Source organism: Belonocnema kinseyi, chromosome 8, assembly GCF_010883055.1.
Source record: "Belonocnema kinseyi isolate 2016_QV_RU_SX_M_011 chromosome 8, B_treatae_v1, whole genome shotgun sequence".
Classification (NCBI taxonomy): Eukaryota; Metazoa; Arthropoda; class Insecta; order Hymenoptera; family Cynipidae; genus Belonocnema; species Belonocnema kinseyi.
The window spans coordinates 17,443,848-17,454,167 of NC_046664.1; the positions used below are offsets into that span (position 1 = coordinate 17,443,848).

At 23.7% G+C, this 10,320-nt stretch overlaps 1 protein-coding gene across 1 annotated transcript in view; it reads right to left on the reverse strand.

Moving 5' to 3' along the window:
- Nucleotides 1-10,293, reverse strand: part of LOC117178049 — a 19,573-nt gene extending 9,280 nt beyond the window's left edge. The window contains exon 1 of the mRNA XM_033369256.1: nt 10,081-10,293. Coding sequence (XP_033225147.1) covers nt 10,081-10,147 — 67 coding nt within the window. The 5' untranslated portion in view covers nt 10,148-10,293. The remainder of the gene's footprint in view (nt 1-10,080) is intronic.
- Between the last annotated feature and the right edge of the window lie 27 nt (nt 10,294-10,320).

Genomic DNA, 10,320 nt, shown 5'->3' on the forward strand with positions numbered 1-10,320 from the left:
CAAAATGCAGTATCTAAACGTACTTTATTGTACTCTAATACATTTCCCAAAGTTTCAGCTCGATATTTTATTTACAAAAAAAGTTCTGAGATTCAAAAAAACCCGGGAATAAAATTTAAATTAATCTTATTAAAATTAAAAAAAAATCTCTTAAAATATTTAGAAATCCTACAAATTTTTTTGAAATCCCTTGAAATCGTAAATCGTAAAAATTATCTAAAACAATTAAAGTTTTTTAAAGAATTTGGAAATTAAAAGAAAAAAATAAAGATCTTTTCTTAAACTTCTTGAAAAAATTTTAAACAATTTTTCATTGTGAAAAATTTGGTTTTAAAGACAATTTAAAAAGATTGTTAAAAATGACGACGAAAATCTGGAAGATTTTAAGAAAACTTGTACATCTTAAAAGATATTTCAAAATTTTATGAATAATTCAAGTCAGTTTACAAATTTTTTTAAAAATGTATTACTTGTCATTTTTTAATGTCATTTTTGTTGTTAAATATTTAACTTTTTTAAAGATTCTTTTTCTTTATGATTTCAAATCTTTTGAATTTAAAATGAAGTCTTTTTTAGTTTAAATGGAAGAATTACATTTTTTATTTAGAATAAAACTAATTTGTAATATTAAATATTGCATTTTTAGCTATAAATTCAACAATTTCGTTGAAAATTTATATATATTTTTTGTAAATTTGCCTTTTTTAGTAGAAAATTAATCTTCTTCATGAAAAATGTAGCTGCTTGGTTAAAAGTTGAACTACTTTGTAGAAAGTTATTTTATTAGTTGAAGATTAATTATTTTAGTTGAAAATATTGATATTTTGTAGAAAATGCTTTTTTTTTGTTTGAAAATTGATAGTTTATTGTTTAAAATTCAATTTTTTCGTTTAAAGTGAAGTGTATTATCGAAGATTTATATTTTTCTGGGATGCAAATTCAACTTTTTGTAGAAAATTCACCTTTTTAGCTTAAAAGGGCATCTTTTTTTTGTCGGAAATTCATCTTTTTGAGTTAAAAATTCAACTGTTTTCTAGAGAATTCAATTTTTTTTTAATTTGAACAATTTGCTTGAAATTTTTTTCCCTTTTCACTGAAAAATCTTTCCGGGTTGAAAATTTTCCTTTTTGGTCAATTCTTTTTTTTTTAAAGGAATTTTATTTTTTTGATAAAAAATGTAACTGTTTGGTTAATAATTAATTTAATTTAGTTGATGATTCAACTATTTTTTTACAAAAGTTTCTTTTGTCGAATTTTGAGTAGATTTTTTAATTAAAAAAATATGATTCAATTCAATAGTTTTTTTTTGCGAAATAACAACTATTATTTTTACGCTGAGAATAAATTTTGTATTGAAAATTCAACTACCTAGCTGAAGGTTTAATTTTGTTTTTCATTTGTTTTTCTTGAACATTCAACCATTTTGTTAAAAATTTAATTACTTTTTTGAATAGCTTACTGTTTTGTTGAAAATTCGTTTTCTTTTTATTTGGAAATTAACTTTTTGACTGAAAATCTTATTATTCTATTTTTAGTTGAAAATTTATCGCTTTTAGTTCAAAATCTATTTTTGGTAAAAAGTGGTCCTTTTTGGCCAAAAATGTAACTGTTCGGATGAAAATAATTTCTTTGGGTTGAGGATTCAACTATTTCGTCAATTTTTGTTAGGTGAGTTCAAATGGTTTTGATTTAAAATTAAGATCTAATTTTGGTTGTAAGTTCAACTTTTGTGAGATTATTTATTGCAAAATATTGAAAATCACAGCTGACAGATAATTCACATTTTCATAGGATTTGATGATTTAGAGAAGGCATGTGAAGCGCAATCCACTGTGACTGAACAGATAAACGATAACTCAATATAATCAAGAGCCTATTCAAGGATTTGCTCATTCCTACCTTTGATAATCGCTGACAAACTCGCAGTTTAATTAGACCGAAGTGTTCAAGCATATGCTTAAATTGCATTACGCGAAATTTGGAACGAGCTTATAGTGCCAAAACTTGATTAGAAATATTTAGAAACTATAATTCACAAGTTAAAAAATGTTTAATTGATGAAATAATTGAAAGAAATTTTTTTATTATTTCAGGTTTGCTACATGCCAAGGAATTCTTTAAAACCAGGGAAAGTTAGGAAATTTAAAACTAGTTAGGGCACATCAGGGAAAACTGAAAGAGTCATTATATATATTTTTTATTTGTTTTGTACATTTTTGTGTAAGAGAAATTAAAATTATACAGAATTTTATCCACTATGCATGAACGCAACACCAAATTTGACGAAAATTTTATAAACTTAGGGTACGAACATACATATAAATTCTGTTAATCAAATAAAGGCGGAAACTTAATGAAATTATATTTAGCGAAAGAAAAAAGTTTATAAAAAAGTAAGTCTTTAAAAAGTATAATTTTATGTATTTTTTATTTTTATAATTTTTTGTTTGAAAATTCAACAATTTTGTCAAAAATTCCAACTACAGTGGAACCCTTCAATAGCCCTTCCGAGAATTGATGCCACGCCGCAGGTAGGTATAACTGGAGCTGCGCGGGGGCCGCGGGGCCTGTGGTTGCCACTCAGACAAGCATTCAAGCGTGAACAAGCAAAAGCGCAGCGGGCTGCAATGAGTTTGTTCCCACCCACCATCAGCCCAAAAATCGGTGCTATAGAAGAGTTTAACTGTATTTGGTTAGAAACTTAACTTTTTTTTTGAAAATTCAACTGGTTTGTAGTCATCTTTTTAGCATGAAAATTCATAATTTTGAATATATGTTTTTATTGACTGCAAAAACTTCTATGATTGAAGACTTAACGCTTTGTTGAAGATTCATCTTTTTGATTTTAAAATTTATCCCTTATCGTAAAATTTTTTTCTTTTTCGGTTTAAAAGGAAATTATTTGGTTGACATTAATTCTTTCTTCGTTTAAAATAAAAATATTCTTTTGCTGAAATATCCACTATTAAGTTTGTTGTTGAGAGTTCATCTGTTTCGGTTGAATTCAACTACTTAGTGCATAGTGGAACATCTTTCTTACAAATTCTTTTTTTTTATATATTTAGTTATGATACATCATTTTAGTGATTTTTTTTTAATGTCAAATATTGCATTTTTTTGTTCAGAATTCATCTTTTTTGTTTAAAAATTCAACTTATAAGAGAGTGGAATAAATTTCCTAAAAATTAATTTTTTTCCTTGACAATACATCTTTTTCGTTAAAAACCTGTTTTTTAAGTTGAAAATTGAACTATTTTATTGAATTTTTTTGATTAAACCACTTTATTAACTGAAATTTAACTATTTTGTTTAAAATTCAGATATCTGAAAACATATTTTTTATATGATTTTAAGAATAAAAATATTATTATCGATGTAATTCCAAATACAAACATTTTTCTTCAATGAAAAATATTAAAATTTACAAAAATAAAAATTATTTTTAACCAAGTTTTTTGCAATTAAATTTTTTCTGAGCGTCGCTTTTTACCAATTTTTGAAAAATGATTGCATTTTAATAAATGACGGATTGATTTTTCCGTGAAAACATTTTCTACAACTCTACTGCTTCTAATTTTGAAAGTAAATTTTTCTATGGCATCTATTTCTTCTTCTATGGCTATAATTCGTCAGAACAATTTTTTTTTAAGAAAAAAGTTTTTGAACAAATAATTATGTTTTAAGATTATTTAGATATTTTAAAAATTGGAAACAATAGGGTGTTAGATAATGTTTTCCCGGAAAATAAGCCGTCATTTATTAGAATGCAATCATTTCTCAAAAATTGGTAAGAAGCAACGGTCAGAAAAAATTCAATTGCAAAAAACGTAGTTAAAATTAATATATTTTTTGTGAATTTTAATATTTTTAATATAAAATCATGTTTTTTATTTGAAATGACATCAGTTATAATATTTTTATTCTTAAAATCATAGAAAAACTATTTTTTTCAGATATCTGACTTTTGGCACGACAACTACCTTAACTAAAATTTTAACTATTCCATGTTTGGTTTACAGAATATTAATCTTCTTGGTGAAAAAATTCTCTTTTTGGATGAAATTTATTTATTTTTTTGCTGCGATTCAAATATTTTTCTTCTTAAAAATGAATTTTTTAAACTGAAAATATAACTATTTAATTTGTGGTTGAAAAAGTATATTTTTTATAGTTACAAATCGATTTTTGTTGTTGAACACTTTTTTCAATGAAAAATAAAATTTTTAAAATGAAAATTCAACTATTCCATTTTGTTCTTTAAAATTTACCTTTTTTATTTGAACATTGATATATTTGCTTAAAAATACACGTTTTCGGTTAAAAATCAAGCTTTTAACTTAAAATTGATCCTTTTTAGTTTTACATTCTTTTTCTGTTAATAATTTATCATTTTTATTGATAATCCTTTTTTTCTGGTTGAAAATTGAACTATTTTGTTGACATTTCTTTATTGATGATTTATCATTTTAATTGAACCCATTTATGTTTGAAAATTGAAGTTTTTTTGTTAAAAATTCTTTTTTAATTTTGAAAATTAATTTCTTCAACTAAAAATGGAACTATTCCATGTTTGGTTAACAATAATTTTTTATCAACAATTAAATTCTTAAACTGAAAATATAAATATTCCATTTTTTGTTGAAAGTTTATCTTTTTATTTAATTGGTTTTTTTGGTAGAAAATTAATCTTCTCCATTAGAAATTCATCGTTTTGGTTGAAAATTAATTTCTTTTGTTGACATTTTTTAGTGTTAAAAATTCATAATTTTAAATTGTAATTTAACTATTCCATTTTTTTGTTGAACCTTACCGTTTTTGTAGAAATTAGTTTTTTTTAGTAATTTAATCTACTTGTTTGAAAAAGTAACTATGATATTAAAAATCAATTTTATTTGGTTCCAAATTTGAACCTTATTAATTGAAAATGTAACTATTGTGTTTCCAGTTAAAAAAGTTTCTTTTTTCGTTAAAAATTTCAATATTTGAATGAAAATTCGTCTTTATGCTTAGAAATTAATTCTTTAAACTTAAAATTAATCTGTCTTTGTTGGAACTTTATGTATTTTGTTGTAAATTCAGTTGAAAATTTATCAATTTTGTTGAAAATTCAATACCTTTATGTTGTCAAAGATGCGGTTTTACTCATTTATTTTTATTAAATACTTTTTTTTATACATAAGATCTTCCAGTCTATACGTTTGTAGTCATAAAAGTTTTTTAATTAGAAACAAACTTTTTCTTTCCTTAAAATTTCAGATATCATAAGTTGAATTATCTTTTTATATCAGTAAGAAAAATTTATAACGGGGAGGCAAAATGGAAAATTGGTCAGGAAAAAGTTAGGGAAAAACCGGGAATTTCGAAATCAAGATTTGGTAGCAACCCTGTTATTATTGTACGTAATTCCAATTTCTATAATATATCAGGATTTGATGCAAAATCATTTTTAGACGTTTATAGATACAAAAATAATTGATTATAACATGGAATTTAATAATATCATTTCTTTCACTTTATTCCGAATGCCGGATTCTTTCATCCCTTCCGCAGAATTTAATTATGCAAAAATAGAGGCCACAGAAGCAAAAGTCACCGGAAGTGCTTCGAAGAAGATTCCTTTTGAGACTATAGTCGAGTAAATTGAATATTCGAGTCTGGGATAAAGTACACTGAAAAGAGATTGAAATTCCCTGTATTTTTATTTTTCATGTTCAAAAATATCTTCTCGTTTTCAAAAAAAATTTCTATTTATTATATTATTAAGTCAGACCCTGCACTCTTTACCCTATTCCCCTTTTTAAAAAGAGATTCCTTTCTTTTTCGCTGCTTTATAGAAACTTCCCCTTTCTCTAGCTTTTCTTTTAAATGCGAATTTAAACCAATAACAAAATTTGGCTATTTTTGGTTAAAAGTTAATTATTTTTGATTTAAAAGTCTACTATTATATTTTTTGTTGAAAGTGTTTATTTTTTTTGGTAGAAAATTCTATTATTTTCTTCCAAATTTAACAATATTGTTAAAGTTATCTTTTTTGGTTGAAAATTAAACTATTTAATAGAATAATCAACTAGTTAGTTGAAAATTAACTTTTATGTTGAAATATATATTTTTAAATTGAAAATTCAACCTTTTTGTAGAAAATTCATCGTTTTTGACTGAAAATTGAAATACTTTGTTAAAAATTCATTCATTGGTTGAAGATTCATTTTTTTGGTTGAGAATAATTTCTTTCTTTGTTTTTGAAAACTAGGTTTTTTGACTGAAATTTTAATAACTCCATGTTTGATTAAAAACTTAGTTTTTAGTTAAAATTTTGTTTTATTATATTTTAATTTTACTTATTAGAAATTTATCGTTTTTAGTTGAGAATGGTCTCTTTTTGGTGGAAAATAAATCTGGTTTTCTTTCTTGAATGGAAAATCTTTCTTAGTTGAAAATCATTTATGTGGTTTAAAAGTTCATCTCTTTTGCTACATTTTTGTTTCGAAACGCAAAAGTTTGGTTGAAGGTTAATCTATTTTGGTTAAAATTCAACCATTTTCTTTAAAATTGGTATTTTTTTGTTGAATTCAACTCTGTTTATGATTTAAGATAAAAAAATTTGAAGTTGGAAATATCAACTATTAGTATTTTAGAGTAATAATTCATCTTTTTTAGTTAAAAATTATACTTTTTGGTTGAAATATTTAACTATTTTGTTGAAAATTCAACTATCTTCTTAAAAATTAATCTTTTTTGGCCGAAAGTTTATCAAACTTTGGTCTCTTATAGTAGAAAAGTCGTATTTTTTAGACAATTCTATTGAAGATGAAAATGTTTTTGGTAGAAGTTTAATCTTTTTGTTAAAAAAAGTTCGACCATAAGATAAAAAATTTATTTCTGCAGGTTTAAGAGATAACTGTTTCCTTAAAAATTCTAAATTTTAGCTTAAAAAATAAACCGTTGTTTAATCATTCATCTATTTTGTTTAAAATTAATGTTGTTTTCTTTTTTTGAAAATTCATATTTTCGGTTTCAAGTTTCAACTGGTTTATAGAAAATCTTTATTTTTGGCATGAAAATTCAACATTTTGGATGGAATCTTTTTCTTTACTTATTTCAGCATTTAAGAAAAAAAATTCTTTATTGAACATTGAACTTTTTCCTTAAAAATGTATAATTTTTTGTTGTTAATTCATATTATATCATATTATTTAGCATATTAGTTACAAAACCCTTTTTTGTTTAAAATTGAATTTTTTATTTAAAATATTTTTCTTTATGATTCATAATTTTAGTTGAAAACCCTTTTTTTTTGCTTAAAAACTTAATTTTTATTAAAAATTAATTTCTTTATCTGAAAATATAACTATGACTCATTTTGTGATGAAATATAATTATTCTTTGTTAAAATCCGTCTTTTTACTTGAAAATTCATTTCTTTGGTTGCAAAATAACTATTTTGTTTATTATTATTAAGTTTTTAGCTATAAAATATAACTATATTAATCTTTTTGGTCGAAAATTCAACTATTTGGTAAAAAATTCATTTTTTTTGTTGTTGAAGATTCATCATTATCGTTGAAAATTGATTCTTTTGGTTAAAAATTATTAATTATTAATCTGTTTTGATTTAAAATAAAAATATTTCTGGTTTGAATATCAACTATGCATTGCTGCTTTTAGTTGAGAATTCATATCTTTTGTTTAAAAATTCGACTATTTTTTTTTTTTTGGCAAGATTATCATTCAGCTATTTTTTCGAACTTTTTGGGTAGATAAGTCGTCCTTTTTATATTTTTGGTCAAAAATTGAACTATTCGGTAAAAAAATTCATTTTTATGATTGAGGATTCATAATTTTCTTTGAAAATTGAACCTTTTGTTTGAAAATTAATCTATCTTAGTTGAGAATTGTAGTATTTTATTTAAAATTAATTGTTTTTGTGGTTTAATTCAAGTCTGTGTTTGATTTAAAATCTTTTAAGATGAAGATATCAACGATTACTATTTTTGGTTGAGTATTCATCTCTCTTCGTTAAAAATTTAATTATTTTATTAAAATTTAACTATTTTGTAAATTTTTTTTTATCTACAATTCAAATATTCTTTTCGAATGTTAGATTTTTTTGATAGAAAAATCGTCGTTTTATCTCTTCCAGCAGAAGTCATATTTTTTAGTTTAAAATTCATATTTCTGAGATGAAAATTTAAATATTTCTTTGAAAATTAAAGTTTTTATTGACTGTGAATATAATTATTCTTCTTTTTGGTAGAAAATTTAATTATTTGGTAAAAAAAAATTATTTTTATGGTTCAAGATTCATCATTTTAGCTAAAAAATCGATTCTTCTGGTTGAAAAATAATTTCTTTGGTTGAAAATTGAACTAGTTTATTTTTTAATAAATATTTTATCTTTTTTAGTTGAAAATGTAACTATTAGTTTGAAATTTCATTTTTTTTTGGTAGAAATCCTTCCTTTTCGTTTCAAATTTCACCTATTTGGTTAAAAATTTAACTATTTTAATGATAATTAATTTTATTTTGTTGAACATACGATATATTTTTACAAAAAATCTTATGAATTTATAACTAATATAGATTTCGTTGTGGTTAATATAACCATTTTTTAAAAGAATTTATTTTATTATTATAATTATATTTTTCTGAAAATCACTCTAATTAATTAAGTCTGTTATATTGAATTTATTGCAAGTCATTTTTAATTAAAAAAAAAATGATTTTATATCAAAGTATATCTGCTTTATTTTAAAATAAGTTTACTGCTGAGAGATTATATTGAATTTATTTATTTTTGTTTTAAAAACTCAATGAATACTCTTCTTTTCACTAATTAGTTTCGACTAATTCCATTGGAATGAGCGAAATAGATGACTGAACCAAGAATGCTTAACTCTAATTAAATTTGTAATTGGGGAACGTTTATTAATTTCCGCTTTAAGTCACATGGTATGAGAAATGAGTTTCATCTCTGATTAAAAATGTTTTATTACAAAAAATAAAATATGGAATAATGTATTTTTTCAAAAATTATATAAAGTTGGCACTATAATATATTATACAATAATTCAGTAAGTTTATTTATGATATTATCTGATGATATTTTGCCGAATATTCAGAATGACGTCAATTTCTGAAAAGTTAATAGGACTTGACCTTTTTTATTAACCAGTATTTTTCAATTCATCTTTTATGATGCAGAAAGTAGTAATAACTAGACTTTTAGAAAAATGTTCATTAAAAAAACAAATTAATTTTTAAAACATAATATTCTAAAATTTTATGATAAAACTTCACTCTCAAATTTGGTAAATAACATTTATATTAAATTCTAGAATAAAATACGTAATATTCAACCTAAATTAAATTAACAATTTTACATTGTTGTTTTTTTAAATCAGGAATTATTATTAAAAATAAGGATCCTATAGGAATTAGTTAATCGATTTTTTTCTTTGAATAAATGAAGATGAAGTATCACGCAACCATAGAGTTCGACGAACGCAAAGACACGATCGAAAGTGAATTTACCGACTGTTTCTTACCTGTAAAAATGTAAACAAACACTCATTTTTATAATTTTTATTAAATCATTTAAAAAATGTTAATTCAGAAATTTTCGAAAAATTTTAAACTATATAATTGAAACAAAAAAATCAGTAATCTCATAGATTTCGCTTCTAAAGAGTAAAAGAAACATTGTTGATCTTAAGATCAACAATTTTCATTGGTACCGAACTATGACTCAGAAAACTAAGGAATTACCTCATTTAATTAAGATTCTAAAATTTAAAAACTGATTAATTAAACAATTTATTTATAATGTATAAAGTTAGCTTTTTCTAGCTCATGTGGGCTTCAAACTTTTTAAAAAGAAACTATAAAAAAAATTATTATTTCACTTATGTCAGTACATCAGGAAATAAATGAGTGAATTATTTTCAAAGAATTTATCTGGCGGGAATAGGACTTAATAGGCCCCGCCCTGGTGACGCTTCATGACTTTCTGACCGCAAGTCTGGAATGGATGTTTTTAGACACGACGAATAAAATCCATAAGGCTTGTAAAAAAAAACTTACCTGTTTGAAAAAAAAGTCCTAATACCGCCAAAAGTGCGAAGTTTTTCAAGTCAGATAAGGCGCCCATTTTGAAAGCTTCTCAAGGCGCTTAATATTTTTCTTGGCTAATGAATAGCTGACACTACAAAACTTTCGAACCAAACACACACCTGTTCACCTGTTCAGGTATAATGAGAAACGTGCGAGTCGCTCTCTTGTGATCGACTGAGACGACCGGACTCTCGAGGCGAACTGACTCAA